This window comes from Chelonus insularis, unplaced genomic scaffold, assembly GCF_013357705.1.
Source record: "Chelonus insularis isolate UGA/USDA-ARS -01 unplaced genomic scaffold, ASM1335770v1 contig_330_pilon, whole genome shotgun sequence".
NCBI classification, from domain to species: domain Eukaryota; kingdom Metazoa; phylum Arthropoda; class Insecta; order Hymenoptera; family Braconidae; genus Chelonus; species Chelonus insularis.
Window position 1 is genome coordinate 165855 of NW_023276499.1, and position 21854 is coordinate 187708.

A 21854-nucleotide genomic window follows, 5' to 3' on the forward strand; every position below is an offset into this window, starting at 1 on the left:
GTTTTTTTCGCAAGTAACGTTTATCAAAGCCCTTGTTGAATTTTATGTAGTTTGTTCCATGAACGAGGACACACCAAGAGACCTTCTGCATTGCGCACAATTTTGCAAAAACAAGTATTCGTATATCTCAAAACTTTGGCAATAGTCCTCGCTTGTGATTCAACTTTTCTTCTCTCTCACTCTCAACTCCCTTTTATTCTCTCTCTATACTCCCTTATGCCTCTTACTTCTCTACATGATTTCATTCTAGCAATCCCCAGCACGCGCAATCTCCCTTGTGTCGAGAATTTGACCAAAACTCTCGTTATTCAAACTTATTCATCCTTAGAAATATTACGAGAAATATTATCGGTTGTTTAACTACGCATTTTTTCACTTTAATATGTTTATAAATTTTCAAATGATTTAGTAAAGTAGAGTATCATATGAATCGTGTATAAAAATACCCGAACAAGTTAGAGAATTCTTTTTTTTTTCCATAAAACACTTAGAATGTGATAAATAATTTCAAGTATTTGATTCTTTCAATTTGTCAATTGCTTCTTTTTTAATGATGTGTAAAAAATTATATTCAAAAATTATTTTACATTGTAGTAATAGAAAATCATCGAAACCTTAATTGTTATTGTGAGTATTTGAAATCAAATAATTAAGGTAAAATTAATTGAGCAGCCGAACTCTCTAAAGTAAACCAGTTTCCATATACTTTTGCTTAATTGGACTAGTTCCAGTTAAAAAATTATTTTAAAGTCATTATAAAATCTTATTTTCTTACAAAATATAACTTTTAATTTCTTTCTTATAATTTTTCCTAACATACTAACCAGTGAAAAGTAATAAAATGCAGTAATATTGCAAGTATAGAAGGACAATTTTATGGTTTAATTATTTCCATCAATTTCAAGAAACTTTTGTTGTTAGTTAATACGTAACACAATACTTTTACGTAGTTTTAATTAATTAATTAACTTATTTAATTGAATTTTGTCCAATTAACGATGGTTATTTTTTTATCAGCTCCATCATATTTATAGTTTTTATAATAATTTACTTATTAAATAGTTAATTGACTGGATATATTTGAACTCAATTATCTCAGAAATCGTGATTCCATATTCATGTAAGAAACTGAATGTTGAAATACTGTAAATATAAAATGCAGTAATAACTGAAACTTCAAATATCACTTTTTCCATTTCCATCTTTTCTCATAATTGAATTTTAATATCAATTAATAACTGGAACTTCAATTATTCCTATTTTCTAATGAATAAAAAATCCAATCATGTAAAACATGGAAACTTTAAATATTCAAAATCTATCAAATATTAATATTCAACCTACATCTAGTGTTTAGATTGTCCAACTATTTCTTATAACATTGGAAAAAATCAAATAATCAATAATTGTAATGATTGATAATTATAAGTTTCTTATTAAGAAAGCACCAACTAAAGCAGAAAACAAAGGAATAAACTTATTTATTAAAGTTAGAAAATGATCAACCAAGTTTGTCAGTGCATTCGTCAATTATCCCATGGAGTAACTACAGAATTGAACAGCGGTTTAGCAGCAGGTCTCGAGGTTGATGTACTCGTGACCGCAAGTTTTATAGCTGTGGTACATTTGTAACAATACTTGTAAATAAACAACCGCAAAATGTCGAAAAAAATCTAATAATTTTAGCTTTCTAAAATTAACTATGCTCAACTCAACTCGAGATAAAATATTTACAAATATTTTTACTACATTATTACATAACCAATAAATAAATTAAAATTACTTATTGTAAATAAACTTTTTCGATTTTTATAATATGTTATGGGTGAAATTTTTTTATCAGATTCTTTTATTATTAAAAAAAATTTTTTTTTAATTTATTATCAACTAATATAGTTGAGCTACATAGAATTTAGTAGACGATACCTCAAAATATATATTGAGGTCGATTTTAGTTACTGAAGAACCAATCGATGTGCCTTGAGGTCACTCAATACTGATTAAATTTTCAATACAACCACTTAATAAATTCTTCAATACATTCTAAACATTTGAATAATATTAAAATCAAACTACCGTTTACTCTGATCTCATGTACAAATAATTATTACATATTCACTTAGTTATTGTTACTTATTCGATAATTTATTTAAAAAATAACTCCACTCAATTCAGAAAGAAAATAAAGATTAAAATAAAACTATGTGAACTGTTGATATAATTATTAACCATAGAGAAACATACGTAAATAAGAGAGCCAACTTTTTATAAAATGTCATCATAATTTTTTGAATAGATTAATGAAATATGATTTTGCTTGTAATTTGTGAGGCAACAGTTGAATAATTGAAGACAAGATTCCTGAATAGAATATAAGAGGAAAGAGAAGGGCAGAGTTCCGTCCAAGGATATAATACGAGCAGGATCATGGAATGTAATTAAGCCAACGTCGGAGTCTTGAACGCGGAGATGGTCTACTGTCAAATTAAACGGGACCGCGCTGTCTAGAATCGTTCATCATACTGATTTATTTAAGACCAATGAGTGCGGACGTATATGAAGACAAATACAATAAGAAATCATTTCACCGTCATGAATATAATGAAAATAAATAAATAAAGAATAATTTGCGACAGATATAAGATAAAATCTTAAGATTTTTAAATTTAAAAGGATTAAGGTATGAAGAAAAATATTATCAAGTTAATAGTTATAATCTATAATGAAATAAATACCACAATTATACTAAAAATTAGTGGTAATAAACCGCTGGTTTAAATAAGCAGTAATTGAAAGAAAAAATCTGTTGCAATTTTCCTTGGCTTTTAATCGATTTTATTCGTCAATTTCTAAGGTCAATTATCGTTGCTATGAAGTATAATTAAAGAGATAAAGAGAAACAGAAGATTTCAAGTGATTTGAATATTAAATGAAAATTTATACCCATCGTAATTTATGAAGACTTTTATTATAACAATCTAATACGTTTTCTCGGAAAGTCGTTAATTTATTGCGAATACTTTTGTCCAACTATTCTGGCACTAGCTCGACAATTAGCACGCGACAATAGTCTATTAAATTGCTCAATTAATGACCGCTTAAGAAACTTTATTTCTAAATAAAATTGTAATTTTTGTTGAATTTTTTAGAAACGACTTAAAATAAGCCATATCATAAATGAACATAAAAATACATTTTCAAATAAAATTAAACTGTATTCTGAATAATTAAAAAAAAAACGGCAATTCATAATACAATATTTATTATGTAAATGTATTTTGAAAATCATGAAATAATGAATAAAAAAATAAATCAATTTTTTGTAATAAATTTAAATAAAAGAAAAAAAAAGAATTAAATAATTTCCGTTCCATTAGAAAACCGATAATTCAGCCATCGAGAAAGACAGACAGAGGACTCTATATTTTAATCCACGAACATTAAAGTGTCTCTAAAGATTTTAAAGAATCGAGTATTATACTCCTTTTCCGTACATTTTAATCGCTTGTTCAGTGCTCCGACTTCTATCATCATTTTTAAACACCACATTTACTTTTTTCTTTTTTTTCTCTCCCATCATATGTATGTATATATAATAATGGAATTTTTAAGTCATCCAAAATGTTTTTTATTCCATAGTGCAGCAATCAGAATTCCAACCACGAAGTAGGTACATTACCTCATTTTTCCTTTTCACTTTTGCAACTCATACATGCAGCTTGGAACAATATGAAACGTTTATCGTCACGCTCGGGCAAAGCGTCGAGAGGCTTTTCCGACAAATTTTTCTTTGTACTCATTCAACTGTGATTTAGATTGTATTTTATTTCCGTAATATATGCACATAAATACTCAAATTCGGGTCATAAACACACACTGTACACCTCAATTTATATACGATTTGTCAATGGTTTTATCAATAAATTGATAAGCTCATTCATTTCATTGTTTACACCTTGTAAATATTTTTAAATGAAATAATAATAATGAAATAATGATTTAAAAAGAGGCATTGAAACGTCAAAAAATGAATGTACATATTAATTATTTTTTTTCAAAATATTTTTCAAATTGATTGTTATTTTAAAATCTCAAGTGTTCAATTCAAGGGATAATTTTCACTGAGTTCATCAATTAACTTGAGAAATGATTCACTTAATGACATTCATTACAATCAAGAGAGTATTCATGAATATTCATTTGTTATAAATTAATTAAATAAATTAGTAACTCATGAGATGATCAATCTTACTATTAATGCTGCCTAGACTTCTATCGCATAAATTGTTGGAAAAAAAGAATTATTCAGAAATTTTTTATTAATTGAAGAATGGATAAAAATAGTCTTCATAAACTCTCTTGCAACATAAAAAATAAAAAGTTTAAATCTTAAATGGAACCTTTTAATGTCATACTCCGATCCATTTGTTTAAAAATATAAAATAAAAAAAAATAAAATAAAAAACGTATAAAATCGGTCAAGTGTACACCTAGCAAAGTCGGGCCTAGACACGGGACACACATCAAAGATCTATTTCTGTCGAGGCTTACATTCGATGCACACGCAAACACTCACAAGGGTGGTTGTAGCGTGGAAAAGGGAAAGCCGGCTTACCCTGATATATCGCATGGGGACTTGTCTCGATAAAGCGAGATAGCCAGTTTGTTCATTCGAGCTTGTCACACGTCGGGATGCCCTAACGTGTCAAGCATTAAAGCTTTCAATGTGTATACGAGTGGCTTTGACCATTCGAGCGCCTGTATCAACCTTACTGATGCTTGCCAACAATTTTTAAACATTTCATCACTTCATACTGATCACTCTTCACTATTTCTTCTCGTTTTCTCTTTATTGTTATTGCTATTCTCACCATTTCCGTTGATTATTTTTCAATATTTTATGGGTTGATTGGCGGAACATGGTTGTTTTTTTTTTTTTAATACTTGAATAATTACTTAAAAGCTCTACAACACTTCATTGAGATACATGAAAAAAAGTTCGAATTTTTCTGTACAACAAAAGTGACATTAATAAATATATTGATTAAAATTTTTATATAATATTAGTACAAACTAAAAAAAAATATGTTGTATTCAATTATTATCTAGAGACTTGTTGATTTTTTTTCCGGCAAATCCTGATGGTAACGAGACAACGATTTCCCATGAGTTTTAAGGGAAAAATTATATTTGTAATGAGGCGACCAATTTATGGATATGAATCTGGGGAATTTAAAAATCCAATAATGATAAACTTTGTATATAAATAATAATAAATAAAAAGGCTGCTAAAATACTGATTATTTGTAAATATTAAAATTTAAAAATAGCTTGAAAATAAGTTTTTGAATATTTTATATTATAAATTCAAATAATTTTGTGATCATTTAAGCGTATTTGGTTAATTAGATAGGATAATAAATATTAATCAAATTAATTAGTGACAAAGAAATTGAAATGAAAAATTTCAGTTGAAATTGAATGAATTAAAATTTTTTACTCTCATTTATTTTTTGCAAGTATTAAGAGCAGTAAAACTAAGTAAAATGACGGTGCAATTTACTTCCTCCCAAGATGATTAGACGAACTCAATAGAGGCGGGTTAAAAATTCCAACAATTTTCAAAGAAACTTGATAGTAACTTCCATAAAAAAAACAAAATCACTCGGGGAGTCTAATGAAAGCGTTATTTCAAGTAAAATTTTGTCAACTTATATCTATCCTTTTTTTTTATTTCTAATTCACTTCTAGTCGATGTTAGGGTATTAAGGATTTTCTCTGAAATGAACACGACAGTGTTAAATCTCTTTGAGGTGACTTCCTCGTTTCGCCACTTCGTCATTCGTCTTTTAGACTTGCTACGCTATTTCTCTAACTCTTCGTGACGGAAACTTGGTGATTTAGCGAATTTGACGTTGTATTTTAGAACTATTCCAAGTCTATGTAATAATGAAGTGACACAAAAAAATGACTTTCTTTAAATAATAAATTTCGAGGAGATGAAAATTGAATGTCATTATTTCGTGGAAAAATTTCTCACATGTTTCACTTCGAAAAATGTCTCAGAACGTAGACAGATCTATTAAAGCAATTTGATAAACACTTACTAAGACTTTAAGATGAGAGATAATTCATTCAATAAAATTTATCGAATAATTTATTGATTAAACTATCTAATTTTTAAAATATTCAATACTATTCCAAAGGTTAGAAAAATATTTCTATCCAAATTTCTAATTAAAAATAATCATCGTTTATTTTTTATTTTGTTTTTCAAATCACACACTTTGTTAACTAAAAAGTATTGCATGCAGCCAATGGCAAATACTCTCCCAATCAATAATCAATAATGAAAGTTACAATGTTTCAATTAAAACAGAAGCCAACAAACCTCTTTATTGATTAAAATAAATAATTTAATAATATTTTTTATTAAATTAACAACTTTTAAAACTACGTCTTCATAAAACTCAAACTTTTGCCTACAAAATGGAATAAAACTACTAATTACTGAGTGAAAATTGAAGCATTCTATAGATTTGTAATTTATCAAAATTTTTTCTAATTTATTAATGAAGCTCATTAAAAATCACAAAGCTACATTCTATAAAATTTTCATATGAATGTGCATATTCAGAAAAAGTCAACTGAGCATGAAGCTTAAGCTACCGATCAACTTTCTGTTGTTGAAAATTTCATAGAGATGTTTACCTATGAAGCAAACAGACTTAAAAGAGCGATGTAAAATAATAATTTTTTTCAATTGATCAGCAAATACAATAGCAAGTAAGCAATATTTATTTGTATATATTTACAAATGAAAATGTAAATATTAAAACTTTCCCAATGAATTCTTACGTAAATATCTTTATAGCAAATATTAAAATTTCTAACTTCAAAATTTTCTATATTACAAATGCTTTTTAAAAATTTTTTTATTTTAAAACCCATGTATCTCTATTATTTTTTATCATTTTAATCTCAAAGTTACCAAGAAAATTCTTTATTTTTAGTTGTTGATAACTAAAAATATCCTCTTATACTGTATGAATCAAAACAGAAGGAAAATAAAAACAACAATAGTTTTTTCATTTAGGCAGAAAAAAATAAATACGAATTTTATGTATCACTATACGCACTGTAATTCATAACAATCTGCTATGAATGCAATTATAAATGCTAACAAAAGATTGAATGAAAAAGAAAGCATTAATTTTTATTTTCTATAGGTGTTTTTATTATGATTATTTTTTTTATTTATTTTTTTTTTTTTTTGGCAGACGAAAAACATCCGTTCGACGATAATCGAAGCGCACAGAACATAGAGATAGATTACAAAGAATGTAAGAGGAGGAGAAAGGGGATTGACTCGATAGCTTTTCAGAATTTTTAATAAGCGACATCGGAACGTTCACCGCAGAGAAAGAAGGATGCAAATTCAGTGAATCCACTGCTATGAAGTAGAGACAAACAGATGAGAGGATAGAATAGAATAGTGAAGGTAAAAGAGAAAGAGAAAGCAGGCATCACCAAGAGAGAAGGATAAGAGGCCAGAGGCCTCTCGTAATTCTGGTATTAAAATTGCAAACTGTGCAGCTTGCAAAGCTTCGTCTGCGACTTCGTCGATCCCCTTTCATCTTCATCACACTCTACATTTCTGTTTCTCTTCAACCAACTCTAAGAGAGATGTTACAACTAAATGAAAACTGCTGTTTAGACTCTTCTCAGTCAGTGTTATATTAAAAATCATTCTATTGTACAATTTTAAATCGCAAACAAATGATACATATAAAATTAATAATTCACTCCGAATAAAATTCTCTTTTCACAATGAAAAAGAAATCCTGCATAAGCATATCATTTAATGAAAAAATTTTTCTTATAAATTATATTGCACTGGATAAATATTTTATGTCTTGATGAAAAAAATATTGAATATCTGATATTAATTCTCTATTTATTTATATAAATTTTTTTTTCATATAAATAAAAATCAATAAACATATAAATTTTATCGATCAATAAGGAGTAATTATAAATATTATTAAAATTAACTTAATGACCTTTTCGTTCATTATGCAAATATTTATTCTTCTCTCAAATCAATAGTATGCTATTATGAAGTTTTCCACAGTAATTCGAATAAAAAAAAATTATTCCCCGATTTAAAAGCGTTTGAATGTAAAATAAAATAAAATTCAATTCACCATCAAAATACTTTAAGTTGTAGAAATGCATATATTTAATTTTCATTCTGTCCCTATCTATTATATTTCGAGGAATATCAAGTAAACATTACGAATAAACTCCACTGAGATAATCAAAAACGATGAAATTTCCTCGTGAGACACGTCTAACAGCAATTTACTCATAATCTAGCTAACTTACGTTTACCTTCACATCCGTAAGTGTTTATAAACTCACATCTTTCCATCAAATTTTCTTCTGTCAATTATCTCTACTCATATCCTACCTAATGTTCATGTTGATACTCATTATGTTTATAAATATTCTTTCTAGTGATCTAAATAAATAAAGCTTGCAAATTTCATTCAAGAAAAAGGTTTGAGTCCGTTCAAAATTTGATTATAAAAAAATAAGACATGTAATATTATTCCGAGTATTCATATCCCTCTAAAATAGGCCTACGTTTTTGTAGTTAAGGAAACATTAATTTTATTTAATTAATAATATAAGACTTACCGATATTTGCTCCTTCCTTCTTTTCTCAGATTAAAATTGTATCAATCCAATCTTGTGTTCTTCAACTTCAAACACAATAATAGTCGATATGAGTAATAATGCGAATTTAACACACAACACGAAACTTGTTTTGGAAAAGAAAAACCGTAATGTAAACACTCGCGACGACCTTGTTTATCAGATCGAATTGAATTGCACGTACACGAAACAGATCCACTAGAAAAAACGTTTATTATTTCTATTGATCAAAATTGACTTAATTTCTAAAAATAAAATTATGCTAATAATTTTGTAAATTTATTCGCAGTGTAATTAAATAACAATTATTTAACCATTCATTTTCCCGCGTTTTGTAACACCGTCAACGCCATCTTGATACACTCGACTTTTGAATCACAGATACGTATGCGGCACTTTTTTCAGCTCACAATTTTTATGTATTTAAAAAAAGTTTAACCAAAATTAATGGATAAAGTTGTTATAATAGTATTTTTCTGACAGAAAATATCAACAATAACAGCTAACACTTGATTCTAGGTATTTATAAGCCACTGCGATGCAGAGTCATTTATGGAGCATTCTTGCTACTCCAAAAGCTTTCCATATAAATCGCGTTTAATAATTCTAATATTCAGTTATTATAATAAACTTACAATTCCATTTGTTGTCTAAACGTAATAGATTATTATTATACGTTATTTATATAAAGGCAGTCTTCAGTATTCATAAAAATACGATAAAAACGCGGAGATACCTATCTCTACACCTTACCCGGTTTACTGCTATCGACGCCATCTTAAGCCGCGAGATTTGGGGGGAAGAAGAAACATTTGACGCATGCGCGTACGTACTCCTGCACACTTAACGGCAGGTGGAAAATTTGAAAAGTTCAATAATTTCATTTAGTTTCTAGTAATTATTTTGAATTATTCTTTATTTTAAAAAATAAATTTAAAAAAACTGAATCAATTAAACTGAAAAATGTTATAATATTTAATAATAACTCAAATTAAAAAAATAAAATTTCAAGCATGTCATGAAGAAATTTATTTATTAATATCTCTCGACACTTCTTGATAAATGAAAATAACTGGCTAGACCAGAATATAAAATATTAAATACACCTTATTTATGGAATATTAGCCAAATAATCTTTAACATGTGATGGATCAAGTCTTCTGAATCCGTTGGCATCACAAATGCCCACTTCAATATTATCAGCAGTCATCTGACCTTCGAAACCTTCTTTCAAAGTCAAAATAGCAGTATGAACAGCATCATCTAACTCTAAGTCTTCACTGTATCTTTTTTCTAAAAATGTTTTTCCATTAATGAAATTTTTCCCCATTGCAGTTGCTCTCCAAGCAAAATAAGCTCCTGAGGGATCACATTGGAAAAGAGAAGGCTTATCATTATCCCATCCACAAATTAGTAGAGATACTCCAAAAGGTCTTACACCACTGAAATAAATGAAGAATAAATAAATGCAACTTTTCATTAACTAAATAATTTTACAAGAGACTTATTTTTGTTTACCCTGATTGAGTATACTCTTGCATGAGCATTGCTACTCTTTGAACTAACTGAGCAGTAGGAATACGTTCATTATAGACTAATAGATATTGCTGCGCCATTTTTCGTGCTTGCTTAACTAGAACTCGGTAATCTGGTCCCATTCCACTGTACACCATACCAATGTGCTTTGTAATCATTTCTACTTTATTAACACTATGTTCATCGTAAAGAATAGATTTGTGTTTGTTTTCTGTTGCTAAAACAACTCCATTACATGCTTTTATTCCAACGCTTGGAGCACCGGCAGCAACTGCAGCTAATGCATATTCAATCTGAACCAGTTTCCCCGATGGACTAAAATAAAGAAATTTATTATAACATGTTGTCAATTATAATCATAAATAATTTTCTATAAATTTATTTGAATAAAAAGCTCAGAAAAAGAGTGGTAACTTAAACTTCAAGTCAATAGTTAATAGAATGACCAACAAATTTAGGTATTCTAGTCAGTGATTTGAACTATTTAAACTTTTAAATTATAATAATATAAATTGTATTTATTTAAATATTCTTATATTCAATTTTTATTACATGTTTGAAAATACTTTCAAAGAAATAAATGATATTAGCTAATGGATGTAGAGTTGAGGTTAGTAGAAGCATGATGTAGTCTTATAATTTGCTTGATTTATTAAGTATTGAATTTCAATCATTCCTTATAACTCCGAAAAAATATTTCAATCTGATTTTTTAATTGAAAAATAGTAATAATTACCTAAAAGTTGTTAAAGAAAAACTGTATCTTTCAGAGGCCATGACAATTGCTTTTCATCAACAAAAGCTGAAGTTAGCTCCAAAAGAGCGGCTGTAGAACACAAAATACCAATCGAGGGAAAGAATGAGGTTGATAAGTTGGCTGCAGTGGCCGTTTCGTTTGTGACTAGCTTCACATTTGTATTCTTCAAGCTAACAAAGTGTTATTATTGTTGTTAAAACTTTTCTTGAATTATATTCCAACAGAATATATTTAAATATTACAAGTAAGTACTTAATTAATTCATTAGTATTATATTTTTCGTTCTAAAAAATTAAAAAAAAAAAAAATACTTGGTTGTTAATGAAACTTCAATAATGTTTCAAATACAAAAGATGGAAAAGGTTTTGATTTTGATTATTGATTGAATAAGTAATGGAAAAATATTTTGGTATTGAAGGATATAAGTCACAGAAAAATGGTTCGAGGAGGTCGAGGAGGAATGATAAGAGGTAGAGGAATGGGTCGTGGGATGGGATACTTGAGGAAACCTTTTTTACCTCGACATCCATTTGATTATACACTTTGTGAAGTTGCGTTTCCGCCTGTCAAGCCGGCAGCTGATGAATCTGACTTCACTATGGCATTATTGAAGAAAAATTCTGACATGTGCCCTACTCCAAAAGAGCAAACTGCTATCTCTGACTTAGTAGTGAAACTTCAAAGTGTTTTAGACAATTTAATCGTAGCTCCAGGAACTTTTGAAGCTTGTGTAAGTATTCTACTCTCATATGATGAAAAAGCATAATTTTTTTTTATTTTGACTCCAAAACTCATAAAGTTAATTATGAATGTTTATTCCTATAGCAACTCGAAGAAGTTCGTAAAGTAGGCAGTTTTAAAAAAGGAACAATGATAAAAGGTCACAACGTAGCGGATATTGTAGTGATTTTGAAAACTTTACCAACTAAAACTGCAGTAGAAGCTCTTGGAAATAAAGTTCACGCAGATTTGAAAGCTGTTAATTCAAAAGATGTTTTTAAATTAACACAGACTGAACGTGGATTTGAGATTTCTAATAATGAAGCAACTGTTCGCATTTTAATTACAACTCTTCATCAAAATCTACGTAAATTAGAACCAGATCAACATTTAGATGCTAAAATATGTCAAGGACATTTGACAGCAATTCGACATTCTCGTTGGTTCGAGGAAAATGCTCATCACTCTAGTATAAAAATATTGATTCGTTTACTTCGAGACTTGAGAAGCAGATTTGAGGGTTTCGAGCCCTTAACGCCCTGGATGTTAGATCTTTTAGCTCACAATGCTATAATGAATAACCCTGGAAGACAAGCACTGCCAATAAATCAAGCTTATAGACGAGTTCTTCAACTTTTATCTTCCGGACTTTTTTTACCTGGCTCAGCAGGTAATAAATTAACTATATAAATTCGTTATTAAATTGTTAACAATTCATCTACTTTTAACTACCCTAAATTTTTATAGGTATTTCTGATCCATGCGAGAGCGGAAACATACGAGTTCATACTGCTCTTACTCTAGAACAACAAGATTTAGTATGTTTAACTGCTCAAACACTTCTCAGAGTATTGGCTCATGGTGGATATAGACCTTTGTTAGAAGGAGCGAATAAATTAGCTACTGAAATGAGCGTTTGGGCAGGTGGAGTGGTCGCTAGCCCATTAGATAAAGCCTACGAGCCACCTACAGACCAAGAAGCACAAGAAGACATGGACGAGAATAATGAAGAAATGATAACGGATACTACTTAAGTATTTTGATAATTATTTTTTATTTAATCGATTTTTCAACGTTCTTTACTCTAAGTCATAATTTTTAGTAATAAAGAACATCTCATTTTGAATATTCAACATTAATAATCATGTTTAATTGATATATTATTGATATAAATAGATAAATAAAATTTTGTAAAACTACAATATTTATAAACTTAATTCATTGAAAATCATTTATGAGTAAAAAATTAACCTGATTAATTATTTTACGTTTGAGACAACACAAAGATATATTTTAATTTTTTTTATTTATAGTTTTAATCTATTATTACATTTACTATGCACATGGGTTTTGAGAATAAGTACTAAGTTCAGCACAGTTCACCCGAATTTTACCAGAGGGAACTTGAATGCGGAATAATTTTCCTTCAGGCATACAAACACAGATTTTGAATTGGAGATTTTGATTACTTTTTCCACTAACTCCTGGAAATATTCCAGGAACGATGGGAATTTTTTTCATATCCAGAAAAATTCCTTTGCCTTGGAGAATAATAGATTGATTGCTTTTCACTCTAATATCATTATTAGCCACCCAAACAATTTCTTTACTATCCATTTTCAAGCTTTCTGCTCCACGGAGATCGACTTGTTTTCTAGATTCTATGTTTAAAGATCTATTCATTGGAGATACAATTCGATGTGTAATGGCTTGTTGAATATTTATATGACCAACGCCACTGGGAAGCCCGAAATTTGGGAAGTTTGTAGAAAAAATTATATCACCAGATTTTGGGTCTTTAACATCAAAAGACTCAACGGAGGAAACGCTTGTTCCATTTGGAAAAAGTAGAAAATTAGAATGTAGATGATCATGACGACGATTTTTAACAGTTAAATGAATTCCTGAGTCATCACCAGTCCATTCAGCAGGCTCATCCCCATAGCCTTGACAAATTCCGTTTTCTACACATATCTAGATATTTAAAAAAAATTATAAACATAATTAATTGATATATTCATAACAACTGTTTCAGATATTCTATTAATAAATTATGTTTCACAGAAAAGTGTTAAATAAAATATAAATTGGCAGAATTACATGATCTAAATCCGTAGATCCATAAAATTTAATGAGACTGTCGTCAGGAATTATTTCCAGAGATTCCATTCCTCGTGATAAACGCAGAACGCTGATAATAGTGATGCTAAGGAGAAGATTTGAGAGACCAAACGCTGCTAGAATGATTGTCAATGCCCAAAAACAATATCTTTTCTTATCATAATCAAAGGAGATGGTAGATTGATCATTGGTTGATCGAGATGGAGATCTTGATGGTTTTAATACAGAGATGATTTCAATGCTGGAAAAATGTATTAATAGTTTTATTGAATGAATAATTTAGGACAATATTTTAAGCATATAATCAATACTTTAGATTTGAATATTCTGCCAATTTCTTTAGAAAGCTCAAGAAAAGGATTATTTGATTTTCGACAAATGATTTAACTCCAGAATTATTGTAAGAACTCCTTAATTTACCTAGAATTAACATTCTTTTTTTCAATACTTTTTTTCAACAATGGGCCTTCACTGTTGGATAAATTATCTTCAGTTTTAGACATTGACGGTGACCCACTATCACAAGGCTCTAAATATGTTGCCATTATTGCAATTTTACTTCAGACTTATTGTTTTCAATGAATATTTTTATCAGAAATCTATCTAACTATCAGAAATGTAAATATAAAATTAATTGATAAAAAACTATTCTAGGTGTCCAATGAACTGCAAGCTCGTGTATGTACTGAAAAAGCTTAGAAAGCTTTTCAAATTACGCTTGCGCAATAGAAATTATCACAATAATTTTACTGATGAATAAGACAAAAATTAAAACAAAAAACATTGTGTTGAAATATTAAATGACTTTTTTAGAATATAATTTCATTAAGTCTACTATTAACATATAAATCATTTAATTAATGTTTTTTCATAAAACTCATTTATCACTGTACGAAGCTCATCTGAATCAAGAATTTCTAAGTTTACGATTACTCAAATCATAATCTATTTTTTTATAAATGTAAAAAGTCTATGATTATATTGATCATTTAATAAATTAAGATATTGAACCAAATACATTCATAAATGACTGTAACATGTCAAATATAGATTATCAAATAACATAATTTGGATTCAAAATTCCCGGGTAAATTGACAACAGCGCCATCTTTCGCATGATGTATCCGTCTTTTCATTTTATTCGTATGTGTAACCTCATTCATTAAAAAAATAATTGCATGCAAATTGTCAATGAAGTTTAGTTATCCTGTTTATAGATTTATAAAAGAAGTATTTGTTATTGAATGTTTTTTATCAAGTACAAAAAACCGGTATAATTGAGAGGGCGTTCCTTTCGTTAATTCGTCACAGTTTTATGTGTAGAAACCGCCTGTTATATACATATCTTGTGTGAAGTTAAATGCCGCGCATTAATACTGTTGTTATGTATAGTCTTAGATTGCAAATGGCACCGGTGCAAACGTAAAATTCACTCCTAACAATTTCTGTAAGTTTTAAAAGTGATAACATTACCGCAATTATTTAGAACATTAGAATTTTTTAACATAAGAATAACGAATACTATACAAGCTATTAGCAGAAGGATTATACTTGAGTTTTTGAATAAAAAAATGAAAACAAAGGCTAATGTTGTAGAGGTCTTCAAAATGCCGGAGTATATGTGAGTAGCGTTATTTGATTACCTTATTGTTTATGTTTATTATAAATTAAAAACTCCTACATTAATCTTTGAAATTTGTTATTCTAGAAAACTGAGAAATGAATGACAATTTTTTTAATCTAAAAGGCCATGTTATGACTGCGATATGTACTTTTATTGATCTGGTTGTTGATAATAAATATAATAATGTCGCCTAAAAGTGTGAAAGATCAAGAATTTACTAATAAAAAAACCTGTGTGTTTTGCAATATTTCGGATGATGACGAACTGAAATATGGAAAAATTTACGAATATGAAAACATTGTTACTCATTATTATTGTTTGGTAAGTTTTGTGATTTGATTTTTGCTATTATAATCTTTTATACTTCTTTCGTTTTAACTCTGAAATACTAAATACTCCTTTCATTATTCTATTAATTTAACATTTTTTTTTCAGTATAACCTCTGAAATTAAAAAAAAACATCAAATAAATAATACAATTCTATGTTACATTTTCTAGCTTTTATCATCAAATATGCAACAAAGAGGTCGTGATGAAGATGGAATATTGGGGTTTCTCCCAGAAGATATTCATAAAGAACTCAATCGTGGACGTCGATTAAGTTGTTCATTTTGCAAGAAAAAAGGAGCAACTTTGGGATGTGTAAATAGAAAGTGTAAAAAGGTATTCCATTATCCATGTGGAATTAAAGCTAACACTCTTCATCAATTTTTTGGTCAATTCAAATCATTTTGTGCTACTCATCGACCAAAACAAAACATTGATCTTCGAGTGCGAAGTCAAGCACCTGATCATTTAGTTTGTTACATTTGCTATGAACCAGTTAAACGGGATGATATTCACTCAACACTCTGGGCTCCTTGTTGTAAAAAGAATGCCTGGTTTCATAGAGATTGCGTCCAACAATTAGCTTTAAGCGCAGGATATTTTTTTAAATGTCCCTTATGTAATAACAAAAAAGAATTTTTAAAATCTATGCAAGAATGTGGAATTTTTGTTCCATCTCAAGACGCGTCCTGGGAATTGGTACCTAATGCATTCCAAGAGCTATTATATCGACACAATCGATGTGATGCTCCAAAATGTATCTGTCCTCAGGGAAGAACACATACAAATCCTAATGCAAAATGGGAAATAATTCTTTGTCAAACTTGTGGATCTCAAGGTATCCATGTGGGCTGTGGAAAACTCAAGTGGTTAAATCCGTCATGGGAGTGTGATGAATGTTCATCGATTCTCCAAAAAAGCAATCTTAATAGTAGTAATGATCAATTTAGAAGTCAAGATGGGGCTGACAATTCATCTCAGTTTAATTCTGACGATGATTCAGATTCAGATATTTCTGCTGGTCGGGAGTCACCTTATCAAAATATTGTTCAAACTTTAAATATACCGTTAATGAAGCTAAAACCCGGACCACGATCTGCCAAACTTAAGCAACTTCATCAAAAAGTAGAAACAGAAACAAGTGGCCATACAACTACTATGGAGGTGCTAAGTGACATTCTTGATGAACAACAAGCGAATCAGTTTCCAGATGAAATATTTGAGAGAAAAAAGACTGCGGTTAATCAAGAAACACCAAACCACCAAACACCAAATCAAGAGACATCGAATCAAGAGATACCGAAAAGTAGCACTGATGATTTATGTGTTATCACTCTTGAAGATGATGATGACAGCAATGATTTGAATCATCCTCCTCCGCCATCGGAAACTACAAAGAATAATTCAGTGCAATCAACCCCTGTGATGAACATCAAGATCACTGAAGTTACCTCTTTACCACCGGAAGTATTTGCTAATGTTCCCGATACTTCATTTCGTAGAGGAAATCAGCTTCAAAATAATTTAACCATTGTACCTCAACGTGATTATCAAGATAGAAGACGAGCTGATTCGCCTTCTATAGTTTCTAGGATTGTGAGTAGAGTTAACGACTACCTTGACATCCCAGAACTGTGTCCAAAAAAACCAAGAATGGATGAAAATTTCGTTTCAACCAATGGATTTGTGGCACATCCAACGAGAAACTTTTCACAGACTAGTCATTCGACGATGGACCATATGAATAATATTAACTTGTATCCGACTCATATTCCTATAAATGGGACTTTTAACACCAATTATAATGGTTTTAATACTCAGGTTTCGAGGTTTGCGCGTTCTAAGGACCCTAAATCATCCAATGTAAGTATTTTGATATCATTATTTTGAATTTATATTTGTTTGAAGGGTTTTCTAAATTGATCCATAAACATCGAAGAAAATTTTAAAAATATGAAGGGATTTTTCTTCGATTTTATTTAAATTGTCAAATCGATGGGTTTGTGGGCGCGATGATCTGGAGTCAATACTTTGTAGCTAATGCATTCTCTCCAGTGTATTTCTTGCGATTCTAACAGTCCGACGAGGATGCAGGCATCAATCCTACAACAGACAAACTCATCATTAATGTATCCACCGATGCAGACTCTGAACCAGACTCAGTCTCAACAGAATGCAGCAACACTGACACAGAATTATCAGAATCTAACCCTGGGCTGTCACTCGAAGAATGTGGAGGACGACGAAGTCGTAATGGTGGTAGATGCAAGGAATGGACGTCCAGGTGTAATTCAAAGGGTTACGAGTGGTAAGTTATTTACTAATGATAACCGATTTCTGATTTTTGTACTGAGCATATTCAAATTTTTATCTGTACAATTATTTTTTGTTTTCAGCCACAACAATGCCAGAAGTAATAGACTTAGACTAATGAAAGAAAGTGTACTTTTAAAGAATTTAAAATTTCGTGTTTGTGAGGGCGACAATCTTGAAGTATGTTTGAAACCAATAAGATTTAGATTATTTATTCTATTTGATAAATAATTATTCTAATCTTATTATCATTTTCAGATAACTGTATGTAATGACTTCAAATTCAAAATCATGCTTGATTCTGCTCAACAAATGGATTCTGTAAATACCCAACGTTCCACTCTTTGCGATGATCATGATTTGACAAGATCTTCGCCGGTCCGGAGATCGAGAGCGACGTATTATAATAAAATTGAAGATTTCCCGAACTACAGTTCATCTAATATAAATTTACATAGTGATAATATAGAATTGAAAAAGCCTTACCGAATAACTAACTTAAAAGATGTGAATAAAAATCATTTTTCGTATTCGTTGGATTCTTCTCATTCTTTACGATTACGTAGAAATGATAAAAATAAGTTGAGTGAATGTTATAAATATAACAATAACAGTAATAACAATAATGAAGACGTAGCCAAAGAGAATCTTGTACCTGAGAAGTTTGAAAAACAAAGCAATAATTTTGATTCTCCGAAATCGGGAAAATCCATTAGTAGACTTTTTGTTGCAAATGGAGACTTCCCAGGAACAAGTAGAGATAGTTTTCGGGAGTTATCTATGAATCAAAAGCAGTTTTTCAATTCTAATCATTCGAATGCCGTCAATCAGAACATGTCCCGTAGAAGTAATAAAAAAAGTATTTCTAAATCATTTAAAAATATTAAATGTCACGTTAGTATTGAATTAAATCGAATTCAATCATTGATTGATTCAAAGCCAAATTTATTTATGAAAAACAATAATAGCTTAGTTAAGACAACTAGTTTAAATAATTTACATATAGGTTTAGAGAATCAAAAAAATTTACATACAATTAATGGAAAAAAACGCATAAGAAGTTACAGTGAGTCGTCAATACATTTGTCTACAATGGAATTGGATCAAATTTTTTATGAAAATCAAGTATTTAACAGTAAAAAGAAAAAAAAAAGAAAAAATCAATTTAAGAGAAAGTATGCAATTGAACGGTATGAATATTGTAGATAATCTCTTAATTTTTCTGTCCATATTTTTTTACAATTTTTGACATTAAAGATGACTGTAAATTTACAAATATTATTTATGTATGCTTAAGTTGAGTTATTTTTTAATTGCTTCATATATTGATTTTTAATCAAAAATATTAATTTTTAATCATGATTATTATTTTCTAATCGATGCTGTATTATATTATTGGTAAAGATGAAACAAATTAGTCATAAAAATATCATTTACTGTAAATTCAAAATTATTCAACAGGAATGCGAAGTAATAAATAATTGTTTAATTTCATTTTGGTTTTTTTGAGTTTTTTATTTATTAATATCAGTAATTTTAGATGATAGTGTGTTTACACATATTTCGATACGTTCAGATATTCGAGGTTATTTACATTCATTCGATCCATGTCATATGAAAACTGTATACTCAGAAAAGCAACGCGGAGTGACACAGCGCTGGTAAAAATCATGGCAGACACTTCTAGTATGCTATGATATCAAATTCAGAGAAGTTTACTTCAATATTAATAAACATAATTAATTTATAATAAATAATCACAAAAAATGTCTACCAAAAGACATGGATTATCAGTAAGTATTCTTTTCATTATTTATTGTACAAAAAATAATTCGATAATGAGTTAATTATAATGTTTGAATACAGAAAGAAGAAATTGCCAAACAGTTTATGTTACCAGAGAGAAAAAGTAAAATAGCAACACTTTTGAAACAAGATGGTCAAGCTTATTGTATTTGTCGAAGTTCTGACAGTTCACGATTCATGATGTAAATAATAAAAAAACACTTCTTATATACCTTGGCAAAATTATAATGTTTCTAACCTATAATATATTTTTCTAATATCATTTCTAGTGGCTGTGATGCTTGTGAAGAATGGTATCATGGAGATTGTATAAATATTACAGAAAAAGAAGCTAGATACATTAAACAATTTTTTTGTGTGGTAAGGATATTTATCATTATCTTAATTAAATCAATAATTCACAGTAAAGTAATTTGTATTACTTGTTCTCAGCGTTGTAGAGAAGAAGATTCATCATTAATAACTCGATACAAACCTCGGAAAACTGATCAAGAAGAACGAAAATATAAAAAGTATAAAGAAAAGGAGCGTGTTCATCGTTATGAAAATGATGAATCTTGGGATCCGATAAAAAAATCATCAAAACGGTGTGGTGAATGTAATGGATGCTTAAGAACTGAAAATTGTGGTAAATGTGACCCTTGCAGGCATTTGAAAAAATTCGGGCCATCTGCAAGATTAAAATTACGTTGCATTCAACGGACATGTCGAACAGTTGGAATAAATCCTTTAAAATCATCTAAAAACTTCAATAGATTTGATAAACCAAGCAAAAAGCGTAAAAGAGACTCTAGTAATGAACGAATTGATCATTTAGAGCCTCCTAGACAGTGTTATGGACCCGCTTGTATAAAACAATCAAGATTAGGCAGTAAATATTGTTCAGATGAATGTGGGTTAAAATTAGCAACAAATAGAATTTATCAAGTTTTACCTCAGAGAATTCAAGAGTGGTCACTGACAACTTGTGTTGCTGAACAAAATAACAGAAGAGCTCTAGAGAGTGTTAGAAAACAACAAAACGATGTCAGAAGAATATTACAAGAATTAGATAAAAGACATTTAGAATTAGATAGGATTATTGAGAGAGCAAAAAATGCTTCGATTGATCCCAACTCAGAGGTTGATGAAAATGATGATACAGAAATGAGTATGTATTGTATTACATGTGGACACGAAATACATTCTAGAACTGCTATTAAACATATGGAAAAATGTTTTAATAAGGTACAAAAATTTTTAACACAATTTATGAATTAACTTGTAATCAATCTTGATACTATTAAAAATTAAATTTTTTTCTTTTTAGTATGAATCTCAAGCATCTTTTGGTTCTATTTTCAAGACTCGTATTGAAGGTCAAGTCATGTTTTGTGATTTTTACAATCCAGTGAACCGCACGTACTGCAAACGTCTTCGTGTTTTATGCCCAGAACATTGCAAAGATCCTAAAATAAGTGATACTGAAGTGTGCGGTTGTCCTCTAGTTACCAATGTGTTTGATATGACTGGTGAATTTTGTCGTGCTCCTAAAAAGAGCTGTGTTAAACACTACGTCTGGGAAAAATTAAGAAGAGCAGAAATTGACATGGAAAGAGTTAGACAATGGTTGAAAATTGATGAATTGGTTGAGCAAGAGAGACAAATCAGATCTAGTATGGCCACTCGTGCTGGAGTTTTAGCTTTAATGTTACATTCGACTTATAATCATGAGCTAATGGAGCAAATGACTAAAGAACAGACTCGTGAACAACTTGAAGCAATGGAAAAAGAGTTACAGAGAAGATATAGCCAATTTCATCAGCGGAAACAGCAAAAAATTGATTAAGTTATTTATCAAAGAATTCAATCATTGTATTATGAAACAATAAATTAAATATTTTATTTAATAAAATAGAGTAAAAATGAACATTCAATAAATATATACT

The 21854-nt window shown here is 29.3% G+C and overlaps 6 protein-coding genes across 14 annotated transcripts in view; 3 read left to right on the forward strand and 3 right to left on the reverse strand.

The window, feature by feature from the left end:
* msi (musashi) overlaps positions 1-9491 on the reverse strand; it is an 88022-nt gene extending 78531 nt beyond the window's left edge. The window contains exons 1-2 of one of the 4 annotated variants that reach the window (XM_035081959.1): positions 9475-9491; positions 8704-8919 (exon numbers count right to left, since the gene is read on the reverse strand). The gene's annotated coding sequence lies outside the window, so the exon portion shown is untranslated. Of the gene's footprint in view, positions 1-8703 lie in introns of all 4 variants that reach the window. The other 3 variants (XM_035081957.1, XM_035081958.1, XM_035081962.1) reach the window with 3 other exon arrangements.
* A 244-nt stretch (positions 9492-9735) lies between these two features.
* Prosalpha2 (proteasome alpha2 subunit) lies at positions 9736-11146 on the reverse strand. Its single transcript, XM_035081952.1, has 3 exons — positions 10994-11146; positions 10240-10572; positions 9736-10163 (listed from the first exon to the last, which is right to left on the reverse strand). The coding sequence occupies exons 1-3, from the start codon at positions 11032-11034 to the stop codon at positions 9833-9835; spliced, it is 705 nt and encodes a 234-aa protein (XP_034937843.1). The 5' UTR covers positions 11035-11146; the 3' UTR covers positions 9736-9832.
* LOC118066145 (interleukin enhancer-binding factor 2 homolog) lies at positions 11139-12871 on the forward strand. Its single transcript, XM_035081951.1, has 4 exons — positions 11139-11258; positions 11433-11744; positions 11840-12404; positions 12482-12871. Exons 2-4 carry the CDS (start codon positions 11451-11453, stop codon positions 12766-12768), a joined length of 1146 nt encoding a protein of 381 aa, XP_034937842.1. The 5' UTR covers positions 11139-11258; positions 11433-11450; the 3' UTR covers positions 12769-12871.
* Positions 12872-13023: 152 nt separating this feature from the next.
* Scgbeta (sarcoglycan beta) lies at positions 13024-14553 on the reverse strand. 2 transcript variants are annotated; one of them, XM_035081949.1, is made up of 3 exons: positions 14276-14553; positions 13835-14096; positions 13024-13708 (listed from the first exon to the last, which is right to left on the reverse strand). In XM_035081949.1, exons 1-3 carry the CDS (start codon positions 14398-14400, stop codon positions 13070-13072), a joined length of 1026 nt encoding a protein of 341 aa, XP_034937840.1. In that variant the 5' UTR covers positions 14401-14553; the 3' UTR covers positions 13024-13069. The 2 variants fall into 2 exon arrangements, with proteins under 2 accessions (XP_034937840.1, XP_034937841.1); XM_035081950.1 differs by having other exon boundaries at positions 14167-14428.
* Positions 14554-15003: 450 nt separating this feature from the next.
* LOC118066151 (probable inactive serine/threonine-protein kinase scy2) lies at positions 15004-19799 on the forward strand. Of its 5 annotated transcripts, XR_004690221.1 has the most exons (8): positions 15004-15302; positions 15386-15476; positions 15564-15800; positions 15979-17670; positions 17886-18115; positions 18204-18300; positions 18379-19590; positions 19661-19799. XR_004690221.1 is itself a non-coding variant. In XM_035081965.1 (7 exons), exons 2-7 carry the CDS (start codon positions 15663-15665, stop codon positions 19662-19664), a joined length of 3093 nt encoding a protein of 1030 aa, XP_034937856.1. In that variant the 5' UTR covers positions 15004-15476; positions 15564-15662; the 3' UTR covers positions 19665-19679. The 5 variants fall into 5 exon arrangements, 1 of the variants encoding a protein (XP_034937856.1); XR_004690220.1 differs by having other exon boundaries at positions 15004-15476; XM_035081965.1 differs by having other exon boundaries at positions 15004-15476; positions 18379-19310; positions 19661-19679.
* On the forward strand, positions 19772-21820 carry Cfp1 (CXXC finger protein 1). Its single transcript, XM_035081966.1, has 5 exons — positions 19772-19913; positions 19987-20108; positions 20196-20286; positions 20359-21153; positions 21236-21820. The coding sequence occupies exons 1-5, from the start codon at positions 19887-19889 to the stop codon at positions 21752-21754; spliced, it is 1554 nt and encodes a 517-aa protein (XP_034937857.1). The 5' UTR covers positions 19772-19886; the 3' UTR covers positions 21755-21820.
* The last annotated feature ends 34 nt before the right edge of the window (positions 21821-21854 follow it).

Excerpts from the sequence above, each read along its gene's own strand:
- Scgbeta (XM_035081949.1), bottom strand. The coding sequence starts at position 14,400 with ATGGCAACATATTTAGAGCCTTGTGATAGTGGGTCACCGTCAATGTCT. Across the intron at positions 14,097-14,275 it reads AAAAAGAATGTTAATTCTAG|CATTGAAATCATCTCTGTAT; the intron begins GTAAATTAAGGA and ends ACATTTTTCCAG. Across the intron at positions 13,709-13,834 it reads GATCTACGGATTTAGATCAT|ATATGTGTAGAAAACGGAAT; the intron begins GTAATTCTGCCA and ends TTAAATATCTAG.
- Cfp1 (XM_035081966.1), top strand. The coding sequence starts at position 19,887 with ATGTCTACCAAAAGACATGGATTATCA. Across the intron at positions 20,287-20,358 it reads TTAAACAATTTTTTTGTGTG|CGTTGTAGAGAAGAAGATTC; the intron begins GTAAGGATATTT and ends ACTTGTTCTCAG. Across the intron at positions 21,154-21,235 it reads TGGAAAAATGTTTTAATAAG|TATGAATCTCAAGCATCTTT; the intron begins GTACAAAAATTT and ends TTTTCTTTTTAG.
- Prosalpha2 (XM_035081952.1), bottom strand. The coding sequence starts at position 11,034 with ATGGCCTCTGAAAGATACAGTTTTTCTTTAACAACTTTTAG. Across the intron at positions 10,573-10,993 it reads TTTTCTTTAACAACTTTTAG|TCCATCGGGGAAACTGGTTC; the intron begins GTAATTATTACT and ends TCTTTATTTTAG. Across the intron at positions 10,164-10,239 it reads CAAGAGTATACTCAATCAGG|TGGTGTAAGACCTTTTGGAG; the intron begins GTAAACAAAAAT and ends CATTTATTTCAG.
- LOC118066151 (XM_035081965.1), top strand. The coding sequence starts at position 15,663 with ATGTCGCCTAAAAGTGTGAAAGATCAAGAATTTACTAATAAAAAAACC. Across the intron at positions 15,801-15,978 it reads TTACTCATTATTATTGTTTG|CTTTTATCATCAAATATGCA; the intron begins GTAAGTTTTGTG and ends TACATTTTCTAG. Across the intron at positions 18,301-18,378 it reads GTGAGGGCGACAATCTTGAA|ATAACTGTATGTAATGACTT; the intron begins GTATGTTTGAAA and ends TATCATTTTCAG.
- LOC118066145 (XM_035081951.1), top strand. The coding sequence starts at position 11,451 with ATGGTTCGAGGAGGTCGAGGAGGAATGATAAGAGGTAGAGGAATGGGT. Across the intron at positions 11,745-11,839 it reads CAGGAACTTTTGAAGCTTGT|CAACTCGAAGAAGTTCGTAA; the intron begins GTAAGTATTCTA and ends TTATTCCTATAG. Across the intron at positions 12,405-12,481 it reads TTTTTTACCTGGCTCAGCAG|GTATTTCTGATCCATGCGAG; the intron begins GTAATAAATTAA and ends AAATTTTTATAG.